The following is a 25,143-nucleotide window of genomic DNA, read 5'->3' as shown; positions in this document are numbered from 1 at the left end:
CCAAACCGAAATAACTGAAATTTTTATAATATAAAATCGAACTGAACCGATTGAATTTTAAAACCGAACCGATTGAACCGAATTGACTCGATTCGATTCGATTTTCCAATTTGAATATAATTCTGCTAAGCTCTAATTTGCAATCCCTTCTTAAAAAAGAAAATAATAACAATGACATGAAATGAAATTCAATTAAAAATTAAAATAAAAATTCATAGTCAATTATTTTTCTCTCAAAGTCTTATCTTAAAATTAAAAATCAAAATCGGCAAGTTTAATAATATTCGATCATTCCAATAATAAAATATTTAAAAAGAAAAATTTTTTTGAAAAACATTTTAAATTTTCAAATATAAGAACTTATTACTCTTGTAAAATTTCAAGAACTGAATAATAATTACTTGACGATAATAATGCAATTTAACATTAATAATTTAGATTTCTCACTTAATGTAATTTGGACTAAGTTGGCCTATTTTACTAAAAAGAGAGGTAAATTGATCAAACTATACTTTTTTATTTATTTTTTTTTCTTCTCAATTTATAAATAAAGAATAAATTATAATTAAGTATTTAAGCTTTAATAAGACCCACATGTTAATTTTTAATGTAAATTTAATAATGATTTAATTTTTAAATTTTATTTTCATTAATAATTTGATTCTCATATTTTATTTCTACCGATAAATTAGCATTAAAAAATTTACTGGCCACAAAGATTAATTTATTAATAAAAATAAAATATAAAGACAAAATTAATAATAAAATAAAATTTAAAAGATAAAATTATTATTAACATTACATCAATGTTTAATTTGTGAGCATGTCTAAAAATTAGTAAAATTATAGGCCTTCTGAACTTATATAGAACGTGCTCAACATAAATTGAAATTATAGTAAAAATTAGTAAAAATTTTATTAAAATTATTTTTATAGAACGTCTTAAAAAAAAAACCGGTCTAAGATAAATTATTTACCGGTTCAAAGTCATCGTCCCCTTACCTTGACAAAAAGGCTATGCACCGTTGGATTAAACTAAAACTAAGATTACACAAATATCGAGGCAATTCTTGTGCACATTCAACGTACAATATCATAGCTTAGTTGTTATTATTATTATTATTATTACAAAGCTCTTAGCTCCCGTGTGCCATGCCGGGCATGAGAGAAACTGCTGGCCGAAATTGATTTAAAAAATAGAAAAGAAGGGAAACCGAAATGCAAATTCGAAGTATTTTGTTGGTATTATACTTTATGTTACTGATGATTTCCTTTTGATATGGCTATGGAATCTGCACTCTTACGAAACTCTCTTCTTCTTCTTCCTTCCCACACTCAGAATCTCTTCAGTTTTGCTCCATTTTCGATCTGTAAGTATCTCTTTTGATGCAATGCATGTCCTTTTTTTTATTCAATCAGCAGATTACAGGTGTGCGATTCATTCAGTGTTTGGTGTTGCTTCTTTAGTTTTTATTTTATTGGTGCTAAATTATTTTAGGGTTTTTGCGTTACGGTTGTGGATCTTCACATCTTTTTGGATTTGATTTGTGTTTGGAAGCGTCTCTAGGGTTTTTCTTTTTGGTGGTGGGAAAATTTTGCAAATGTGATTAACTGTGATTTTGAATTTTGGGTCTTATAACGTATCAATGCTTCTCTCTCTATGTATCTGTGGGGGAGAGAAAGGAATGAGGATGTGGCTTTCAATTTTTTTTTTTTTTTATTCTCTTCCCTTCTGCTCTTTTTTCTGTTTTTATCTCCTCAGGTTTTGGGGTATGCATTTTTATCATAGCTAATGTTCGTTTTGTGAAGAGAGAATTTGAAGTTGGTAGTTTATTTGGGTTTGCCCTTTTCTATTAATGGGTGAATTAAACGAGGATTTTTGTTGTTAAGTATTTGCTTTGATCCTGTTTGTCAGACAATAAGGCAATGCTGTATTTGGCATATGGCGGAATGTGAAAGTTGGATATTAACTTTCAAACTTTGATAATTCCCATTATTCAGGACCCTAGAAAATACAAAATTTTGGTGGCTAAAGCACAACTTATCTAGAAAAACAAGCCTATGTGGTTGTTGCATAACCTTGCTCATAGCTGCATTTCTTAGAAAAGGAGTTTATCATTATCAGTCCAAATCTCTCGTTCTCACAATTATCCAAAAAAAGAAAAACAAAAAGGAGATAAGAAAATTCAATTACAGCATTTGCTTGAGCCTACTATTTCCTTTTCTTAATAATTATTATTCTTTTTGTTGTTTTTTTGAGCTTTATTAACTAAACTTTCCTTCCATTGCTTTTGCTTATTCTTTCAGGCTTGGTTAATTATTCTTCCTAGCATTTGCTAGTAGATCTGTAGCAGTTGATTATGGCAGACACAAGTTCAGTAGATGTGATTCTGGACTTTCTGCGAAGAAATGGCTTCACCAGAGCTGAGGCAGCATTATGCAGTGAGCTTAGTAAGCGCCCTGATTTGAATGGATTTCTTAAAAAACTTACCCTTGAAGACAAGGAATTGGGAAAGGTGTTGGATGAGGAGAATGGGAGCAAACATGTAACTGATAATCAGGTGCTTGGTTCTCAAAATAGCTTTGAAGTTTCTAATGAACTTATTATTAAAGAAATAGAGTGTGGAACAAGTGGAAATGGTTCTGAAAGCAAATGGAGAAAATCTGCTTTGGTTGGAGAGTGGAGTGGTAAGCCTAATGAAGCAATTGGCACAATTGATTCTGAGGATAGTGTCCTTGATTTATATTCGTGGAACCTTAATGCTCGCATTGGTCATTCTTCTGAACCTTACCAAAATGATGGTGGTCCCACTGATAACTGCTCTAGTAGAGCAATTGCAAAATGTGGAGAAGAGGTTGTCTTCTCTGGTGAAAAGAGGGGTTTGTGGCCTGGAAGCACAAGTACTATTAATGCTAAAGCAGAATCCAAGTATGAAAGAATTCTGACTAGTGAATCAAAGGAACCTGATCAGCAACTTAAGACTCCTGTTGCATACTCTGTAGAAAACACGTGGTGTAGAAGTGAGGACACTAGCACTGCAACAACATGGAAAGATTGTCCTGTCAAGACTGTTTTTCCTTTTCCCAAGGGGAATGTATCAACCAGTTATGATGTCAATGCTAGTTTGGACAAAAGAGAAGAAAAGAAGAAAACAGACATAGGTGATGTTAGGGTGGCAATCAAAGAGCAGGTGGATGAGGTTGGAAGAGCTTTATACTTTGGGAAGTCTCAGGGGAGTACAGAGCAAAAGAATTTAAGTGGCTTAAGTTTTTCTCTTGCATCTGATAATCCAAAGGAAGAATTCCCAAGGCTTCCACCTGTTAAACTCAAGTCAGAAGACAAACCATTGAACATTAATTGGCAGGAACAGTTTGAGCGTGATGGGCCAGTTGTGAAGCACAGCAGTACTGATAATACTTTCCTTATTGGGTCATATCTCGATGTTCCTGTTGGACAAGAAATCAACTCTTCAGGTTAGCTCTTAAGATGAATATTTTTTATGCGACACCTAAGCTCATATAATTTTTGGTTTTCTAATGGGATGACGATGTTTGTTACATTTATATTTTCATCCTCTGACTGTAATATTTAATTAATTTATTTTTATTAAGATTTAATATAACTGTAGATCATAATCATTGATTCAGAAGTAGAAAAGGGAAAAATGTAGAAGAAATAATTAGTCAACCATCTTGATTCAAATTCTATTTATCATAAAACTATTAGCTAATTCCAGCTTTTTAAGATGTTGATTCATGTTAGTTTCAGGGGATTATTACCTGGTTTAGTTTGTTTCTTCATCAGTGAGGTATGCTATTCTAGTTTCAGAGGATAGCTACCTGGTTGACTATTGAGATTAAGACCGTAGTGTTTATGGTAGTCTTGTGTTTATATCCTGTCTTGAAATGTAGAAACTGGCATTTGACTTTGAGACATTAGATAAAGAGGAAATAATTTCTCTTACAGCCAAAGAAGTTTTAGAGGTTCATATTCTATCATACAATGACAAACTTTTTCCTGGTTGTTTCCTTCATGCTTATTCTAAAAAGCATAGTTTGAACTTTGAGCAATTGGAAAAACGTGTCCTCCTCCTTCACTACAATTTACTCTTCCCATGACAGAGAAGAAGGGGATATATGTTTATTTTCCCCCAATAGAATGCTAATAGTTGCATTATCATTTTTTTGCTCATAAGCATATGGATGCAATATGGCTTTCATGTTGTAAATTAAAATTTTTTGTCTTTTCTATAGAAATTAAGATTGCATTGGAGTTGCATGACCACTTCCCTTGCTTATTTTTTAGGCTGATGAGCAGAAAATTCACAACCCTAGGTCTAATGTTCAATTATGGCTAATATCTATATTAATTGTATGTGTGTACTTTAAAATTTGTGCCAATTACATGGCCTAGGGACTAGGGAGGGTCTGCTAATGCTTTTAGATTTGTTGATGTGACACATATTTTGATCCTAAAAAAAGTAGTCTTTTGATGTGGCATTTGAATGACAAGAAATTCCAATGGCCAACTTTTGTTGTCTGTTGAGTGTTCATTGGAGTAAAATGAATTTTATATGTTGTTTAAGTAGTATTGCAGTTGTTGATGTTACATGGAGGTCTTAGCTCTACCTTGCCTTTTGTTTTTCTTCTAGAATAATCATAAGCATTTTCAAAATTCAGAAAAACTATGCAAGAGGGTGCTAGTGAACAATTGGAAAAAGCTCTATCCCTCTTATGGAAAGTGGAAATAGAAGCAAATTAGTTTCAATGGATTTTTCCTTGCGATCTATTTTACTGACATGATTTATCACTAGATGTAAGTGGGGTTTAGTTTAAGGTTGAACTTTGAGAAGGTTTATGATTAGTTGTGCTAAGGTTTTATGGTAAAAAGTTATGGATAAAATGGAGTGCACTTATCTCCAAATTTTGAACTTAGCCAGTATGAAGCTACATGATAGGACCTAATTTTTCCCATTTAGCAATTCAATGACACATGAGGTGTAGCAGCTAGTTTAGGGTTATTAATGCTTAACCATCCATGCATTTTGTTATTATTAGAGGCTAAAACTTGGTTTGATGACTTGAGTTGGGTAAAGTGATCCTTCATCTCCTTGTTGTTGATATTCTTGATCGAGTGATTGATAGGGATGTTTTGATTGCATGATTCAAGATACAAGAGTGGGGTCTGATGAAACTATTGCTGTCTCACCTGCAATTTATTAAGGACTTCATTTTCTTCTTTCCTTATAGTGTGGCTAGTTTTGTCAATGTCGTATATAACTTGCATATTGTTGAGGAAGTGTCTAGTTTAAGAATTATTCAATCATCGTAAAAGTAGCTTTGTATTTGCATTTAGATGTTGTTCAAGGTTGACATCCTTAGTAGGTCGTAGTTTAGGTTTGAATTCTTTCTTTGTTTTTTTTTTTTTTTAGTTGAAAATATCATAGGTAGGAGAGTAGTACAACATGACCTAGAAGCATTACACATTTCTGAGGATTTAACCCAAAATCGTTTAGAGTGGAGAAAACGAATCTATATAACCGACCCAAAATTTTTGGGATGAAGGCTTAGTTGAGTTGAGTTTAGTTGAGTTGAAAATATCATAGGTGAACCTCAGGCACAAGGCACGCTAGCCCAATGGTCTATGTCTCGGAGCCTCAAAGGTGGGTGATATCACTGAGGCTTGCGCCTACTAGGAAAGTTGCAAGGCCCAAAAATGGCACGCCTCATAAACCATCACTTCCTGCGAGCCTTCTCATGCCTAAAGACCACCACCACTAGACTCGGAATGACCCCATCTATCTTAATTCGATATCGATGCGCTAGGACGTCTTTGGAATTTACATTTTTGTCACTTGAATCTTGTTGAAACACCACTATCGAGGTCGCCTGCTAGCAGTCTTTTTTATGAAATTCGAAGAGAGTGTTGGGCATATTATACCTTTATTCATTTTTAATATAGGCTTGTAGAAGTGATTATGTTGCTTTATATATCAAAATGATTATCTAATTCAATGTTGCAACCCAACTATATGTATTTTTCCCTTTCATTTCATACATTTCCCATGTGGGATTCCAAATACTTTCCATTTTCAAGGTTCACACAGCTTAAGTATCTCTCTGCTCCTACCCTTGGCTGCTACTGCTGCTGCGTTTTGCTCTCTCTCTCTCTCTCTCTTTTTATTTTTGGGAATTTTTGACCTTGTTTTAGTCTTGGCTGCCGTTGCTTTTTTGAATTTTGATCCCATTCTAGTCTTGAATTTCTACACTGTCATGATTTGAAAAAGGAGATTAAAGACTTTGGTTGGGTATACTTGTCATGATTTGTCATATTGGTTTGGAAAAAAAATGCTAGGGTTCTTGACAGACTGGGTTTTTCTGTGTTTGTGGGGCTTTGGTTGTGCCAGTCAGATTGCACAGCTTTATTGTGTTATTTTCTTTTCTTTCTTGTATTTATTTATTTATTTATTGCTTGGGCACGCAGGAAATTCCTCGTTCACCTAATTATATGATTCAGCAAGGAATTCAAGAAAATTCACATTCAAATACTCAAGAGACTTAGGATTATGTTTCAGTTTTAATTTAGAACTTATTGTGGAAATTATAGAGTACTTTTTAATACTTTTAGAGTTTTACTTATGTGTCTTTTTTAATATATCAGCTACCGGTTCTTTATTTAAGTCACATGGATATTTTTGTAATTTTAGAATTGTTGGAAAGTTATCAAGATTTCTGTAGGAGTTTTTACTTAGTGTCCTTGTTGGTTAAGGGTACTTTTTGGAAGTCCAGATCCTTAGATGTTCAGGATTGCTTTTTGAGTTTATAAATGCATATGTTTGTAATGTTGTTTCTAAGTTTTTTATCAATACAATTTCCAGCAGTCATACTTCAAGTTGTGTGATGCAATTCAATCCCGGGCATGATGCCTATGAAACCTTGGGTGGTGCCTTAGGAAGTTTAGGTGTGAAGTCTAAACCTTTTATTTTACTGTCTATAGGCGACAGTTCTCCTTTTCTTGTTTAATCTCGCTTTTAAAGTCCATCATTTCACAAACTCTAATTGTTCCAACTAAATTCTGACTCATCCTAGCCTTCAAGTAAGTCCGAAATTTAGCTCTAATCTTCCAATTTCTGGTGTTCAGAATTATGACTATAAAAATCTGATACAATGTCTCAAAAACCAAGAGCAGATCTAAGAATTACGTGCATGGATTTCTGGACATCATGGAATGGATGTGATACAATTAGATGAGCCTCATCATCAACAAAAGAGGTAGCAACCATAAGAGCCTGTGCAACAAGATGATGAGCTAGAAAAAAAGCTGAACAAGCTGGAATTGCCGTCTCAACATCAAAACTTTCATCCCAGATTTGTATGAAAAGGAGATTGAGCATCAATGCAAAGAATTCTTTGTCAAGAATGCCATTGAATGAAAAATAGAAGGGACAAGGAGTTTGGCTTCGTACTTCAAGTTGCTGATATTGAATAAGAAGAGAAGAATAGAAAAAAGAAGACAATTGGAGAATTGTAGAGCTTGATTATTCCCTTCAAGCTGATTGGGGTATATATAATTGTGTACAAGAAACTAAAAAGGAAGAAATAAATGTTGTTTGAGTTGGGAAATTCCATCATGATCATTTCTTGTGATGACAATATCGTCAACATAGACCATCAAATAAATGCATTTGCCATGACCATCATGTCGGAAAAATACTAAATGATCGGTTTCACTCCGAGTTATTCCACAACACTAAACTGACCAAACCATGCTCTTAGAGACTGCTTAAGACCATATAGAGACCTTTTAAGATGACATACCAAGTTAGACTCCCCTTGAGCAACAAATCCTGGTGGTTGATTCATGTATACTTTTTCAACTAGTTTGCCATGCAAGAAAGCATTCTTAACCAGTGTTGGATGGTAGCTAAGGAAATGAGTAGACGAACAGATGCAATCTTGGCTACTGGAGAGAAGGTATCATTGTAATCTAGCCCATATATTTGTGTGCCCTTTAGTAACTAACCGAGCTTTAAGCCTGTCAATTTTCCCATCAGTTCTCCCCTTAACTGTATAAACCCATCTACATCCAATGGTAGATTATCCCTATGGTAGTGGCACAAAATCCCAAGTTTCATCATTATAAAGAGCAGTCATCTCCTCAACCATTGTAGCAAACCACTCTGGATGGTCCAATGCTTCTCTAATAGTCTTTGGGATAAGTACATTAGACACATTGGAGATAAAAGCATAGTAATAGGGAGACAAACGGTGATAACTCAAAAAATTATAAATTGGATGAGGATTACGAGATGATCTAATGCCTTTTCGAATGGCAATAGGAGGAGTGGCTGTTTCTATTGGTGGCATGACCGATGTTGGTATGGTGGCACGGGAGATGAATCACCAGGAACTGCTTCTATACCTGTATCATATGGAGGAATATTAGGGATATTAGCAGGAGGATAAGGACGATGAGAGTAGACTTGGAGAGGAGGTGGGTTGACTCGAGGTGGTGGAATGGTAGGAACTGGCAAGACATTAGGACTGAAATTTCTGTTTGCTGTGTTGGATGAAAAGTAAGGAGACGTTTCAAAGAAGGTTACATCTGCTGAGACAAAATATCTGTTTGTAGTTGGATCATAGCATTTATATCCTTTTTGAAGACGAGAATATCTTAAAAAGACACACTTTACTGATTTAGGTTGGAGTTTGTCTTTACCAAGAGTGTGATCATGAATAAAACATACACATCCAAGCACACGCAGAGTCAATTGATGGGAATTCTAGTCTAGAAATAAGATTGAATGAGGACTTTGATGCTGCAAAATGGGCATTCTGTTAATCAAATAACAAGCAGTAAGAATAACATCCCTCCAAAAATGTAGGGGAACATTATGGTGTATGAGTAAGGTTCAGATAGTTTCAATGGGATGCCTATTTTTCTGTTTGGCGACCCCATTTTGTTGAGGGATATAAGCACAGGAAGTTTGATGAGAAATGCCCTGAGAAGACAAGAAATGAGTAAAGGGAGAAGAGAGATATTCTCTTGCATTGTCACTGTGTAGAACTTTTATTGAAACACCAAATTGATTACGAATTTCAGCACAAAAATTTTGAAAGATAGAGAATAATTAAGAGTGATTTTTTAATAAAAATAACCAAGTGGAACAAGAATAATCTTCAATAAAAATGACAAAATAATGAAATCGCAGTTGAACTAACACAACTTAGACCTCAAATGTCTGAATGAATAATGTCAAATATAGAGGTAGCCCTACTATTGACTCGCTTGGGAAAGGAAGCACGAGGTTGTTTCTCAAGTTGACATGACTCACATTCTAAGGAAGACAAAGTAGAAAAACTAAGAACTATTTTTTGTAACTTGCCAAGACTTGGATGACCCAAATGACTATGAATAAGATTAGGATAGGTAGTGGAAGCAAAAGCAGCTAGAGGATTTTGAGTAGAGAGATGGTACAGTCCTTGTGACTTATGTTCTGCTCTAATCATTTTCCCTGAACCCCGGTCCTACACAACAACAGAGTTAACAGTAAAGGTGATAGAATAATTAAGGTTTTTAGTTAACTTACTAATGGAAATTAAGTTATATGGATATTCAGGGGCGAATAAAATCATAGTTAAGGGAATAGAAGGAAGAATATTTACTTCTCCTATTCCTTTAACTACTGTTTGTGAGCCATCAACTAAGGTGACTTTGGGTAGTATGGAAGTAGAAATAAGAGTGGGGAAAAGATTGTTATTATCAGATATATGATCAGAGGCACCGAAGTTTAGGATCCATGAACCAGTGGATGAAGACTTAGTTAGATAAGCAAAGGAATTATCAGAGTGAGAGATGTTGGCTGAAGAAGACTGTTGCCTAGCTGTTTGATACTGTAGATATTCCTCATAGTATGCTCTAGTTAAGGTGACTGCATTAGCTGCACTATCCTTTGCATCAGGTAATGAAAGCAAACCATTACCACTAGATTGGACTATATGTGCAATTGATTGAACACCATTGTTAGACTGATTAGCATGTGGTGGTCGACCATGGAGTGCCAACAGGTATCACGAGTGTGACCACCTTTATCAAAGTAGGTGCAATGAGGTCTCCTTCCTTTGCCTTTTCGATAGCCTCCCTGTCCTTGTTGATTTCCATGATGTACTGCCAATATTGACGACTCAGTTCTGTTGGGTTATTCTTACTCAAAGAGATGCGAAGAAGTCTAAGCAGATACATTCTTCAAAGTAAGAATAACTAACCTAGTCAATATTTGGTCTCTCATAGAACCAAGATCAGAACGAAGTCTAATCAATGTCAAAACTATAAAAAAATTTGTCCCGCTGTTGTTCAGTAACACTATCAGTAAAGGGCATGAGAGAATTACATTCATCTTTCAGTGTTTAAACTTGTCCCAAATAACTGGCCATATCCTGATGATTTTGTTGTAAATGGACTATGTTTGACACAACCTTATAGATACGTTGCACATCATTAGTATATAATGTTTTGGCCTTAGTCCAGACATTGCAACAGGTTTTATAGGAGTAAAAAGGAGTGAGTAATTTGGGGTCTAATGAGTGCCATAAGAGACTACATTTTTTTAGCATCAATTTTAGTCCAACTTGTACATTCTGTTAGAGGAATATTAGTGACATTTTTACTTAGATGGTCATCATATCCCTTCCCCATGAACCATAACTTTAGTGAAACAGCCCAAGACACATAATTGTTACTTCCTTTTAACTTAACAGTTTATATAGTTGAAGAGCCAGAAATAGAAGAGAAAAAAGGTTTGAATGCACCTGTGCCTGATGAATCTGCTTTGTCAGACATGTTGAATAGACCACAAAGATAAAAATAACTATTGAAAAAAAAATCACAGGCCAGTGAACAAGGAAAACCAAATTACTGCTTCCCCTTAAGAAGTGAGAAGACAAAGGACCCAGAAGAGGTGCTAGTACAGGGATGAGTCGCCGGCTTCTAGCGAGGTGGCTAGAGTTGTTTTCGGCGAGAAATGTGGTCAGAGCTGTCGTCACGCGCCGGTGCGTGTAGCGAGCTTGAAGAACCTTTGAGGCACGTGGGAGTCACTGGCCGATCGGGGGGTGGCAAGGCCTTCTAGAGGGGTGGTGAGGTTCACTGCTTCCAAGAACTTGTCACACTTGAATAACAGTTCCCGTTTCTTACAAGGACTGAGCACGAGAAAGAAGAGCAGGCCTTTTTCCCTTTTAAAGGCTCTAATACCATATTAAATAAGAAGAGAAGAATAGAAAAAAGAAGACAATTGGAGAATTGTAGAGCTTGATTATTCCCTTCAAGCTGATTGGGGTATATATACTTGTGTACAAGAAACTAAAAAGGAAGAAATAAATATTATAGCTCTTAATTACAGCCATAAGTACTATACAATATTCTAACCCTGATTATGCACATAATCACTACAAATCTGGTCTATAATCACTACAAATCTGGTCTATAATCATTACAAATCTAGCAAGTATCTCAACAGCCGAAAATGATAGATTTGGGTTACTTGTAGTTGATGTTCTAGGACTTTATTATTCCAACTAAGTTCGTTAACAAATCCACAGGCAGCTTTCAAGAAATTGTCATTTTTGTTATTCATGCTTTTCAAAACTGGAGGTTGAGTTTTCGCCAACCAGGGAGAATGATGCAGCAAAGGAATTTAAGAAAATTTATATTCAAATATTTGAGAGGCTTAAGAATAGTTTTAATGTGGAGGTAATTGGGCAAATTATAGGGTACTTTCTAGTTCTCTAGAGTTTTACTTGTATATATATATATATATATATTACCTGCTGGTCCTTTATTTAAGTCACAGGGATGTTTTTGTAACTTTTGAATTGTCAGAATTTGAGATTTCTGTGGGAGTCTTTGTTATGCGTGGGTTACTTTTTGGGAGTCCGAAATTCTAGATGTTTGCTACTTCTAATTTCAACCTGTTGAAAATTTTCAGAATTATTGGTCAAATTTATAACACACTGAATGAGCAGCTATTATTTCAATGAACATAAAATACTCCATAATGTTATAGACCAACTATCTGAACTCTTTGGGTACTCCTTTTCTTGAGTTATTTGTTTCTCTGCATTAGGTAGCTTCTTTGCCTTTAATTTCTTGTTTTGTTTGTGAGCCATTTGCTGTTACTCTCTTTTTATTTGATATTCCTTTTAAGTTTTGGCTGATGTTTTATCTTCGGATTGATGAGTTAGGAGGAAAAAGGATTGCTGGAGGCAGCTGGCTCTCTGTAAGTCAAGGAATTGCTGAGGATACATCAGATTTAGTTTCTGGTTTTGCAACTGTTGGTGATGGACTAAGTGAATCAATTGACTATCCAAATGAATATTGGGATTCTGATGAATATGATGATGATGATGATGTTGGATACATGAGACAACCAATTGAGGACGAGGCCTGGTTTCTGGCCCATGAGATTGATTACCCAAGTGACAATGAAAAGGGAGCAGGACATGGGAGTGTCCCAGACCCGCAGGAAAGAGGTCCGAACAAAGATGAAGATGATGATCAATCTTTTGCTGAGGAGGATTCTTACTTTTCTGGTGAGCAGTATTTTCAATCAAAAACTGTTGAACCAATTACAGCTTCAGATGATCCTATAGGGTTGTCAACTGAAATGTATAGGACTCATGAGAATGATTTAATAGCTCAATATGATGGACAGTTAATGGATGAAGAAGAGCTAAATTTAATGCGTGCAGAACCTGTCTGGCAGGGATTTGTCACTCAGACGAATGAGCTTATCATCCTTGGGGATGGGAAAGCCCTGAATGACTGTGGAAGACCACGGCTAGATGATACTTGTGTGGATGATGATCAACATGGTTCAGTTAGATCAATTGGTGTGGGTATCAACAGTGATGCGGCTGATTTTGGCAGTGAAGTACGGGAAAGTTTGGTTGGAGGCAGTAGTGAAGGGGATATAGAGTACTTTCATGAGCATGATGTTGGAATTGGTGGATCGAGACCCTCTCATCATGAATCAGACAAGAAATATGTAGATAGACATAACAAGGATAAAAAGAGAATCAGTAAACAAGATTCCAATACATATGTGGCTGGGAATGACAAAGTTGCATCTTCCCAAGTGAAAGATCATAGAGATGGGGGATTTTCATTTCTCCCACCATTGAGGGATGGGCAATTAGGGCAGGGAGGACCTGGTAAATCTTTATGGTCGAACGACAGTAAAACGATTATTGGTGCTGAAACTGATGACCGCATGAATGCTTCAACCGGGACAAATGATATGCTTGCTGCATGGAAGCAGAAAAGCAGTGATTCTTCAACTGTCAAAAGTTCTAGGGATGAGAATAATGTCAATGCTGTCAGATCTGCTGCTTCTTCTCCCTCATCACTTTCAAATTATGGTTATGCAGAACAAGAGCATGCCAAAAAAGAAGAGGATGAGGAAATTGGCTTTGCAAGAGAAGAGGATCCTGGGGCATCACTTGAGGATGAAGAGGCTGCTGCTGTGCAAGAGCAAGTAAGGCAAATTAAGGCTCAGGAGGAGGAATTTGAGACTTTTAACCTCAAGATTGTGCATAGAAAAAACAGGCATGTTCTCCTTTGATGAATATTTTAATTATAAAATTAATCTCTGTGGTTGTTTACTGGTCGATTGCACATCACGGCCTGAGGTTCTGCCAGTTATGTCACTGCGAATTTTGATTAGATAATTCTGCATGGAAAACTATGGCTTTTATTTTTTCATAGTCCTGTGAAATATTCAGCCCACCCTTGCCTTCCATCTTCCTTTGGTTTTAGTCACATGCACCAGGCATATCTTTAAAATCTTAAGCCATTAATATGCATGCAATGGGTGCTGGACCTGTTCATCCTAGTTTCTATAATTATATAATTGGAACTCTTTGATTATCTAGGTTGTGTTTGTATAGGCAATTTGAAATCCAAGGATTTGAATGTGAGTTTTTTGTTCAAATTGTGTAAAAAATATCGGAACCTGTAAAGGAGGGAAAAAAACACTTTTCAACCAAATTGCTTAGTGAAATTAAAGTGATACCTCTTTCCTATGCTTTTCAAATTCATCCTCAAATAAGTATGCATTCACATTCTTAAAGCTAAATTTCATTTAATCTTTTCACCAAAGAAATCCCATGTCTTTAGAAATCATTTAGGTTGTGTTTTGAATTTGGATAGATATGCATTTGAAATGAAAGGATTTGAAGTTTTGAACTTGATATGTTGTTTTTCTTCATTTGTTTTTATGTCCATTCATTTGTTAAACAAGCTTAAAATTTATGTTCAAACTTGTTCAATTAATTTCATAAATGAACACAAATGAGCTTTTACTGAACTCCTTTACAAGTTCACCATGTGCACTAGTTTTCTTACAACTCTATCTTGTTTTCTTTTTTACAATTAAGGATTGGGGATATGGGGAAAGTGTTAACCTTGGGAGGATTTCTTGAACCAGTGAGCATAACCTTCCTTTTAATGTGCATACATTCAAGTAGTATATATTATATGTATGTAGTTTGTATTTATGTAACTTGTCTGTAAGGCAGCATTTGTTGTCCTTTTTGTTTAAAATGTAGCAGTCAACCACTGAAAAAAGTTTAAAATGAAATTCCTCTACCTTTAATGTAGTGTAACATTGTCCAAATCACTGAGGGGAGCACAATGAAGTAGGCCAACTTTCTTTAGTAATTCATACAAAGTGGAATGTGAGGTCAGTAGAAACATTGGACTGAAAATTTGTCAAGGAAAACTGAAAGAATGGACAAAGGATCCAAGGAAATATGGAGGAAGAAAAAATAAATAGGACTTCTGATTCAGTCTTTTTTATTGTGCAATGAATTCCTTCCATTGGATGGATCAAACATTACTATGCCTACGAAGTTTCAATTTGTAAATTTGAGGTTACTTCTTTCTTCAACATCTTTAAAAGATTACAAATCTAAGGGCAACATAAGAAATTAGTTTAGTTGATGAAGAAGTTCTCTTGGAAAAACTATTTAAGTAGGATGCTGCTCCTTGTTTTGTTTACTCTACTTTTGGTAGCTAATAATGGATGTATTTTGGATATAATTTAATTGGGTAGTAGTTTTCATGCCTTGCCTTTATCCTTAATTATTGGAATTTGGAATTACTCACTGTGAAATCAAGTATAATGAAGCCCGAAAAATGTTTTAAGGACAAGAATCATGGGACTCTAAGTCACAATACTTTCGAGATCCCTTGATTCCTTAATTTCCCTTATCAAGAAATTCTTGCATGATATAATTTATTGGAAAGAGGGAAAAGAAAACCTAAGCTGTAATTTCCTCTGTGAGTTTGTGGAGTTGTGGTTCTCTGCACAGACTGATCTTCTATGAATCTGTTGTTATGGTAACATTCTATTTGTTAGAAATCTGAACTGTAGTGTAACTTTAGCCTTGTTTGATAGGCTGGATGAATTGATGATAGGACAAGTTTTATCATCACTTATGTCCCCTGAAACTGGATATATACACATTGATTCTATTCATCTTTACCAGATTTTATTCTCAAGAGAACTAATAAATTCTCTTAAAAAATAAACAATCTTTCTTCCTATTACAACTCTATCTACCACTCTATCTGCCTTATGAGCTCTTTTCAGTGGCATTATGCTGATCCTTTGGCCCCGCAGATTGGTAGCATGCACCAAGAACGTTTTGTAATACATAGTCCTGCTTCATTTATTTTATGAAATTGGCTTGCTGAAAATGTGACCTCTGGTTCTTACACCCAAAATATTCTAGTTCAATTGTGAACCAAATGCTCATGTAGAGGCTATCTCGTTATATAGAGAAATAAAACTAAATTTGCCAAATAACGCAAGTAACATATAAAATTACTTTCAACTTTTGTATTCCTTGAATGCCTAAAAGAGGATAGAAGCTATTAATAATTCCTTTTCTTCAAGAAAGGTTGGGTGCATTGAGTGGTTAAAAAATATATTTGTAAGGTTGATGTAGACGTATTCTATAAGTGGCTTGTAGACAAATGTGATGAAAAGCCCCTATAATTCCTTCTAATCAGTGTTGTCCTTCCATTGTGTCTGGAATATGCTGAAAAATTTGCATACCCATTTATTTTCTTCGGTCAATTTGTCATACCAAATGTCAAGCAAGCTGCTCATTTCAAACTCTTCATTTCATTGATTTTATCATTTCTTCCGTGATTCTACCAGACTTCACCTGAACTCTTCCTTCTGTTGCTCAGAACTGGCTTTGAAGAGGACAAGAACTTCCATGTTGTTTTGAATTCTGTAATAGCTGGGCGTTATCATGTTACTGAGTATCTTGGATCAGCTGCTTTCAGTAAGGCTATACAAGCACATGACCTCCATACAGGCATTGATGTCTGTATTAAAATTATAAAAAACAACAAGGACTTCTTTGATCAGAGTCTTGACGAGATAAAGCTTCTAAAGTATGTCAACAAGCATGATCCTGCTGACAAGTACCACATTCTCAGATTGTATGATTACTTCTATTACCGAGTAAGTGGATGCACGCATTCTTTCTGATTTGCTTAAAATGTTTTGATATTTTGCCATAATAGACACAGTGTTCTAGCTAAGCTGGATCAGCTTTGGTTTTTATGTGACCTTCATAGGTAATAGGTTTCATAATAGACTTTATTGGATCTTATACTATTAATTACGATAGGTCACAGGTTTCACACGTGATAAATGATCAATTATAGCTATAGAAACTTCAAATTCTTGCTAGTTTCAACTTAGTCTTCTCTATCTCTAATGTTGTTATTTGATCACTTCATCTTTTATTTCTTGTGTGGCCCTTTTTCCCCTGGCAGCAGGGATTTGGTATAATGTAGAGATTCATCATCATCACATCATCATTATTTTATTTTCACTTTATGCATGGTACTTGATTGTGTAAGCCTTGGAAGCCACTAGTTTTTGGCACCTAATAACATAATCACTAAAATAGTTTAAACAATTTCCATTCACCAATATAGAGGACACGTATACTCTGGCATAATTGGAAAAGTAAATACTGAAATGCTGTGGCTTATGTTAGGTGGTGAAGGAGTCAGCACTTGTATTTTAGCAGTTTTACAAGATGTCCATGCTGTGGATGTCGTCACTTCCATCAAAACATTATGTATCGTACTAGTGAGGAGAGTCTTATGGGAAGTGTATTTCACTTTTTTCTTTTCAACTGAAATTTAGTAAAGGTAAATGCAAAGATTGCAAATTATCTTTAAAGATCAAATGTGTAATTTTAATAATTCAAACATTAGGCATTTAAGAGAATCACTTTTATGGTAGGGTTTTATGAAGGAATTCTTCAAGGTGATTATAGTGTAGTGCATTATGTCGTTTAATAAGTTTGGCCATAGTTACCTGGAAAGTAGTATGGATGCAGAAGGACAAGATATGCCTCTTAGCTTATTATATGGTCATGGGACTAGGCTTATTTGATTTGCTATTCTGAATCATGGAGGTTTTTTCTTTTTATTTTTCAATGCATGCTACATTTTTACCTAGTAACAATTCTTTATTTGCAGGAGCATTTGTTAATTGTATGTGAACTTCTCAAGGCAAACTTGTACGAGTTCCATAAGTTCAATAGAGAATCAGGAGGAGAGGTTTACTTTACAATGCCAAGATTGCAGGTTTATAGTGTGCCATTTTCTTCATAAGAGTGCTCATTTTTTTTTTCACTTTCTTTAGTATAGTCATCTTTTACATTCTTCTTTGCAGTCTATTACCATTCAGTGTTTGGAGGCACTTCAGTTTGTGCATGGGCTTGGCCTTATACACTGTGATTTAAAGCCTGAGAATATATTGGTGAAAAGCTATAGTAGATGTGAGGTGAAAGTAATTGATCTTGGGAGTAGCTGTTTTGAGACAGATCATCTGTGCTCCTATGTTCAATCCAGATCCTATCGTGCACCAGAAGTCATCTTGGGGCTTCCATATGATAAAAAGATAGATATCTGGTCACTTGGCTGCATCTTGGCCGAACTTTGCACAGGAAATGTAAGTTTTATCAATTAGGCTTTTAAATGGTTAGCTTATCTTAATTTTGTCTTATTGAGTGAAAGGAAGATCATAGATGCCAGCGGGATGCGGTATTATTTGCTTGTTCTCCATTCATGTGCTTTATCCATTTTATTATTCGTTTCCTTTATTCTTTTTATTTTTTATTTTAAAATTTTTTTTCATACATTTGGTTTGCTTCTTGGAAGATAGGGGTGGTCAGCATATACGGGGGAGAGATATGTAGTTTTGTTTACTTTTTGGGTAGATTTAGAAATGCAAAAATTAGATTTCAATAAAATGATATTTTTCTAGTCATTGAGATTGCGTTGTACTTATAAATCGGGTAAATTACATAGATGGTACATCAACTTAGGAGTATGTAACAGCAAGTATTTAAACTTCAATTTGTAACATAAAACCCTCTAATATTTAATTTAAGTAATATAAAACCCCTTGTGATATTCAGTAGTCAGTTTCTAAGTTATTTTTACTGAAATGACACTCGTTATATACTTATATTAAAATTTATATTATATTTTCTCTGTTAGTTTGGCACTTATTGGAAAAATAAAAAATTAATTCCGTTCTCTATTTAGCAACAATTCTAATGATTCAAGTTGCACAAATCAATGCTTCAATAACTCAGATCTGTTTTTCTGAAACTATCAATCCATGAAGATATAATTTTTCAATTTGATAAATATAATATCAGCATAAATAACCTAGATCCAACTATTGAAAGTCACCAGGGGAGTTTATGTTACTAAAATTAAAGATCAGGGAGTTTATGTTACAAATTGAAGTTTAGGTACTTTACTGTTACATACCCTTAAGTTAAGGTACCATTTATATAATTTGTAACATAAATTATCAGGGCAATAGTTTGTAAGAAATAAAATTGTTTGCAATCTCTTCGTTTCTTTCTTTTGCTAAAATAGTAATTGTTATAACTAAATTATCCTTATTGTTATAACCCCCTTGTGATCTTTTTCTTTTTTTTTTTCAATGGAATATCTTTTTATTGGCAACTGTGATTGCGGTCCTCTTCTTCCTTTTGGTTTTATTTCTTCTCCAAGCATCCTCCCTCATTACCTCAAATCATGTGTTTTAGGGTTTCCTGATTAGTCAATATCAAAAGCTTCTTCTTCGTTCAATGTTGCTGATTTTATTTGAAAATTTGATGTGGAAAATACAATAAAACTGTCCAAGATTAAAGAATTTAAAACAAAAGAATAGGAAAGTTGAAAGATGATCAAAACATAAGGGAAGAAGGGGACAATGGTAGTCAGAAAGATGGTTGGTAGAAACCTGACTATGAGAGCTCAGATCTGTAAAACTCTCATGCACTTTTTTCAAATAAGCCACATCCGGAGGTTTAACAAGGTCTCTGTCAACACAAGTAAACTCTGTTCACACTCATTGCTATTGGTGGAGAAAGAAGAATGCCTCTTGGCTGGTGATGGCATCGTAGATTAGGAGTGTGCAATGGATCGGTTTGGTTCTGAACCAAATTGAATTGGATTAACTGAAAAACTAAAATCTAAAATTATGGGAACTGAATGCAGATGAATCAAACTAAACAAAAAATTTTCGGCTCAGTTCATCGGTTTTGGCTAGTATCTCCCTCAACAAACAAACACAAGGTGGAAAACGAAATATAAAAATTAAATGGCTTCTTAGCCATCAACCCAAACACATCAAACCACTTCAATATTTGAATCATTCAAATCGACATCCAATAACCAAATTCTACATTAAAAAACAACAATCAACAATAGAAAATTTTCAATAAAACTAGAATTTCAATGGAAAACGACAAACACAAATCTTCAAATTCAATACCTAGATTTTAGTCAACAACAACAGATTTCAAATAACGAATTTCAATATGCTCACCCCTTTTCAACACTCAACACCCAGCAAAATCCCAAAGAATCCCAAAGCAAAATGATAGAGGGCACTATGGCAGAGTAAAAAATAGGGCTTTTATACCTAGGTGGAAAAACGAGGTATTATTTGTATAAAATTTGGGTCAGTTTGGTTATTTTTTTAATATTTTTACCAATTAACAAAACCAAAAACGAATTTTTTTTTTAATGAAAACTGAAACTGAAATGATAAACCGAACTGAAAAATCGTATTAGATTGGTTCGATTTGGTATTTTGGTTAAAACCAAAATCTGCTCACCCTTACCTTAGATAGGTTATTGTTTTATTGATGCATGTCGCTTTGCTGTAGTGTTGCTGGTTTGGTGTTGTGTTCATTTTTCTTGGTTGTTTTGTAATGGCAATTAGTACCTTTTGATTTAATAGTTATTAATGAACATAACTTATAATGGAATTATAATTTCTGAACGCCTGACATGTAAATATGGACAAACTTCAAAGACTGGAATGTTTTATGAATGACATCTGATTTTATTCTGTAAATTGCTAGGACTCATCATACAGAATTTTAATTTTGTAAGATGTAAGGAACTGTGGAAATGAAAGTGGTTTATGTGTAATTGGAACTCAATTGTTAGAGAACTACACCTTGCTTTTCACAGAGTTTGGAGTAAGAGCGTTATAGTGCTTTTATGCAACAAAATCAGGGTTTTTAGATTCTTGGTACTTTGAATATGTTAAGGCTTTCTGCATGCAAGATTACACGGTCATATTTTCTTCTAATTTCAGTTTATAGACAAGAGAGACAAGTTTGTAAGTTTAGAACACCATTGAAATTCACTGATTGTTTTGTTTAGGTTTACTACTTTCTTTAATCATTTTAATTTTTGGCGAGGTCTGGTGATGGAATTGATGATGCGAGTAACATGACTTTTGTGGAATCTTCCACTTCATCTTGTATTCTTAAGATTCTCAGTATCCAATCCATACCTAATATTTGGCACTTGACTTTTAGCTAGTGATTCATGAAACAATGGGTCTAGGGATTAAGAAAAGTTAAGAGGAATAAAAGATAATATTAGGTACACACTCATAATTAAGGACAATTTACACACATACATTATAATCTTAATTACATATAAACATGTAAAATTTTATTGAAATTAGATAATATATCTTAAAAATCATAAAACAACACATGTATAACATAGGTTCTGTGATTCAAATTTGGATTAGTACGTTTCAGTAGGCTTCTGGATGAAGAATCAGAACTGAACCAAAATAGTAAATATAATTTCGGTTTGGTTCCTATATTAATGGTTTGTTTTCAGTTCTGAATTGGTTCAGTACAGTTGTTTGGTTTGGTTCGAGCACCCGTGAACTGTGCACACTGCATACCCCTATTACCAACAACAAATGGTTGATGGTGAGAGCATCTAGTATTTGTAAAAAACTTAAGAAGAAAAAAAAAATTAATGAGAGGTTAAAAGTTACAAAGGTAATAATTACTCCTTGTTAATCTCGTATCAAACACCCTTTAAAATGAAAATCAAAATGTTAGAGAATGCCCCTTAAATCGCCAAAAGATAAAATTTAGATTAAAACAGATCTTATATTTCTTTTTTGTTTGCTGCTTCATCAAGCCTCTTACATTGAAATGGTGATGCTTTTTTCTAAATTTGTGTTGTCTCTATGGAATTATCTTCTTAACTGTGGAAAATGGATTTTGCTAAATATATTAGAGAATTTTTCTTTTACCTGAATAATTTTGCATATCACTTGAAGTACATGATACGCAACATTCTGCAGTTAGGTTACGTTTATGTGACCCCTGTGTAGATTGACTTAAATAAAACTTCTGTTTTAGGTACTCTTCCAAAATGATTCACCAGCAACGTTGCTGGCACGAGTTATTGGAATCATGGGTCCTATTAATCAAGTTATGCTGGCTAAAGGACGAGACACCTACAAGTATTTTACCAAAAATCACATGCTTTATGAGAGGAATCAGGTAACAGTTTTATAATCTAATTTTTTTAGTTTTACTTTTCAACTGTTTATATTTTTTTCCCATATCTTGTTCAATATTAGCAAACTAGTATCTGTTATGCTGCTGTTAGTTATGCTTCCCTCTCTCTCTTGTCCTAAGTTGTTATGGACGTGTTACTCATGAGTCATGACCAAAACACAAGTTTGGATGCTGGTGTCTGATACAGAGACTTAAAATTTAACAATGGACTGTCCTTTTTGTGGTTTCCTTCAAATGTTTTTTTAATTTGTTGAGATGGAAGAAACCATTTTGGATGTTCGTGCAAATACATGTTATTTGCTCATTAATATTTATATTTGCGGGGCAGCTTAAAATTACACCAGGTATAAAACTTGTTTGTTTGATGCTATTCATAATTTTGTTGAATAATTCAGGTTTACCCAATTGCCATTAGGGTTCATATTTTGGGTTTAAATGAAATAACAAAATTGAATCAACCCGATTTGGTTATTTGGTTTGGTTTACAGTTTTAGGAAATTTGGTCTATTCAGTTCTTTTTTTCTCGTGGCAAAAAAAAAATGTTAAACCTGAAGCCAAATAATTTATTTCTGATAAAAACTTTAAAATATAATTAACATTTGCAAGAGAGGCTTTGGGAGGTTTTAACCTTGGCTTATTGGGCTTGTTGGGTTTTGATTAAAATATATTTTTATTAATATTTTTTTAATATTAGTTATAATAAATGAACATTTTAAAATTTTTTTAGGTGAAAGTACAGTTCTTTTTTTTTTTTTTTTGAGATGATGAGACAAAGAATGATATTAGCTATAAGGACAAAAAATAAATAAATATTAAAAATTATAATTTATTTTTATAAATATAATTTTGAGTTTGAGGAGATTTAAAAAAAAAATAAAAATAAAAAAGGGACTGAAAACTGAACCAGTTTGGTTTGGTTCTTAGTTTGGTCAGTTTGGTTCTTGTATTTCTTTTTATTCAGACTAAACACCTCTCATCACCATTAAAGTAGTATGGTGCTCTATGCTTGGAATTTTGAATCTCGAATTGAGTGGCAGTGGCAGTTGTGATGCATGCGATGCATGATCATACCATATATGTGGCTGTATTTAAACAAAATTAAATTTTATTATTTTGCTATCACATACTGAGTGTGCTGAAAGAAGTGGCATGCTCAATGATTGTGATTTGTGAGTGAAAGGAAGCCTTGTGCTTTTCTATACATGTTATTTAATACTCTATTTTTTGGGTCCATATATGTTGAGGTGTACAAGTTTTTCTTCAAATACTGGTTGATAATGTGATTAATTCATGTTTGTTTTTTATTGCCTCTATTCTTCAGGACACCAATAGACTGGAATACTTGATACCAAAAAAGACATCTTTAAGGCACCGATTGCCAATGGGGGATCAAGGTTTCATCGATTTTGTAGCTTATTTGCTTGAAGTAAATCCAAAGAAGCGCCCTTCTGCATCAGAGGCTCTAAAGCATCCATGGCTGTCATACCCTTATGAACCAATATCGGCTTGAACTGATAGAGGATTCTCTTGGGGGAGACGGCTTGCTGCAGGTGCCTTTGTGCTTAGTTTGGGTGGTCTTGTTGAAGGAAGGAGCAACTGATACAGGTCTATTTAAAGTGATCTTAAAAGTCTTTTGGCTCCTTGGTGGACCTGCATGCATTCAAAGGTGTGTTTGGTGTTGGTGAATCACTTTTTTCCATCTGTTTAACCAAGTTGTATCTTAAACTGCCATAATTAATTAAGCATGTAATTTTGCACGTACACTATTCTTAGGGTTTTGTTTCTCCGCTTTGTTTTATCCGGTGGAAGGAAAAATCTTGAATGATATCTTGTTGTACATGAATGTGTGACAATTCTTTTAGGTTATTTAATTAGTAATAGCATATGGAAATAGTTGCTGATTCGATACTCTTATTTGTGAGCCTGGAAGAGAGACATTACTGGGTTTATTTCATCTTTATACATTGATTTTTGAGGGGTTTAAGATGTTTGAGAGTATTTGAAAACATTATCAATTTGACGTTAATATTTTCTGCAATGGGCTTCAAACCAATTGAAGTGTATTACAACTGTCGTTGTTCTCTTTTAAAATTGCCAAATGGATGGTTAAATTGAAATCATGAAATTTCAGAAATGTATTAATGTTCAGAGTTGCACTTAGCGTTTAGTCAGTTTGATTTCGAATCAACATGAATTGTGTTATTATTTTTTTTATTATTATTATTTTTTTGATATAATTGACTTTGATAAGAATCTAATCTCAAGGCTTTATCGATTTAGAAAAAACTTTAATATTAATGAGCTAAAGGTTATTAGTAAGAATAAAAAAGAGCTCATTAACTATAAAAATTATGTTAAACTGTAATTAAAGATAAAATTAAATTGAAAATTTTTTATTCGTTTGATTTTCAATTGAAAACTATTTTAAGTATGGTTCATATTTGTGGAACTGCAATGGTTTCTTTTAGAAAAGAAAAGAGCTTTTGGATTTGATTCTTTGACTTTTGGACTTTCACAGGCAAACTTCTCTTTTTGGATTTAAAGATAAGTTTCCCCACTCACATGGCTTGTTTCTTCATCTATCACTATTCCACTTTGAGAGACACAAATTTCAATTTCTATCTAAGCCTTGTGGGTGTCAAGATTCCTAAATTAAAGAGGACCCCATCTTCTGAATTTATGATTAGGGTTTGTTGGCCCCTAACTTTTCTCATTAATTATTTATATATATGTATAGCTTCTATCTTTGAGTTCCACAAAATAAGAAGAATATAAAAATGATAGCATGCAAATCCCTACTCTTTAGATCATTGTTTGCAAAGCATTTGTGTTTGTTTTTATTTATTTTAGTAAATTGCAGCTTTGTTATCTTTTATTCTTTTTGGAGTGCTACATTTCTACCATTTCTTTTTGGTCACTTTTTTGTTTATTTTACTTTCCAATTCACATCCCTTGAGATCACAAAAGCTCTATGTTTTTGCTCCACTAAGTAACACAAACTAAAACCTTCTATCTTTACCCAATATTTTCATTTAATTCACCTCATCATCATAAGATTGAGATCATTTACAAATGATTATTAAATGCAATTTTCTTTTTTTTTTTTCTATAAAAAGGCATAGTGCTTATGATTTATTTTATTATTATTATTTTCATAATATATTATTACCATAGGAGGGATAG

The 25,143-nt window shown here is 33.9% G+C and overlaps 1 protein-coding gene across 1 annotated transcript; it reads left to right on the top strand.

The window, feature by feature from the left end:
• The first annotated feature begins 1,144 nt into the window (after positions 1 to 1,144).
• On the top strand, positions 1,145 to 24,023 carry LOC110647351 (uncharacterized). Its single transcript, XM_058131753.1, has 8 exons — positions 1,145 to 1,370; positions 2,308 to 3,474; positions 12,238 to 13,600; positions 16,253 to 16,532; positions 17,567 to 17,674; positions 17,763 to 18,041; positions 21,799 to 21,942; positions 23,282 to 24,023. Exons 2-8 carry the CDS (start codon positions 2,361 to 2,363, stop codon positions 23,468 to 23,470), a joined length of 3,477 nt encoding a protein of 1,158 aa, XP_057987736.1. The 5' UTR covers positions 1,145 to 1,370; positions 2,308 to 2,360; the 3' UTR covers positions 23,471 to 24,023.
• Positions 24,024 to 25,143: the final 1,120 nt, after the last annotated feature.

Source organism: Hevea brasiliensis, chromosome 13 (assembly GCF_030052815.1).
Source record: "Hevea brasiliensis isolate MT/VB/25A 57/8 chromosome 13, ASM3005281v1, whole genome shotgun sequence".
Taxonomy (NCBI): Eukaryota; Viridiplantae; Streptophyta; class Magnoliopsida; order Malpighiales; family Euphorbiaceae; genus Hevea; species Hevea brasiliensis.
The sequence above is the reverse complement of the archived record's forward strand: the minus strand, read 5'-3'. Positions and strand labels throughout refer to the sequence as shown.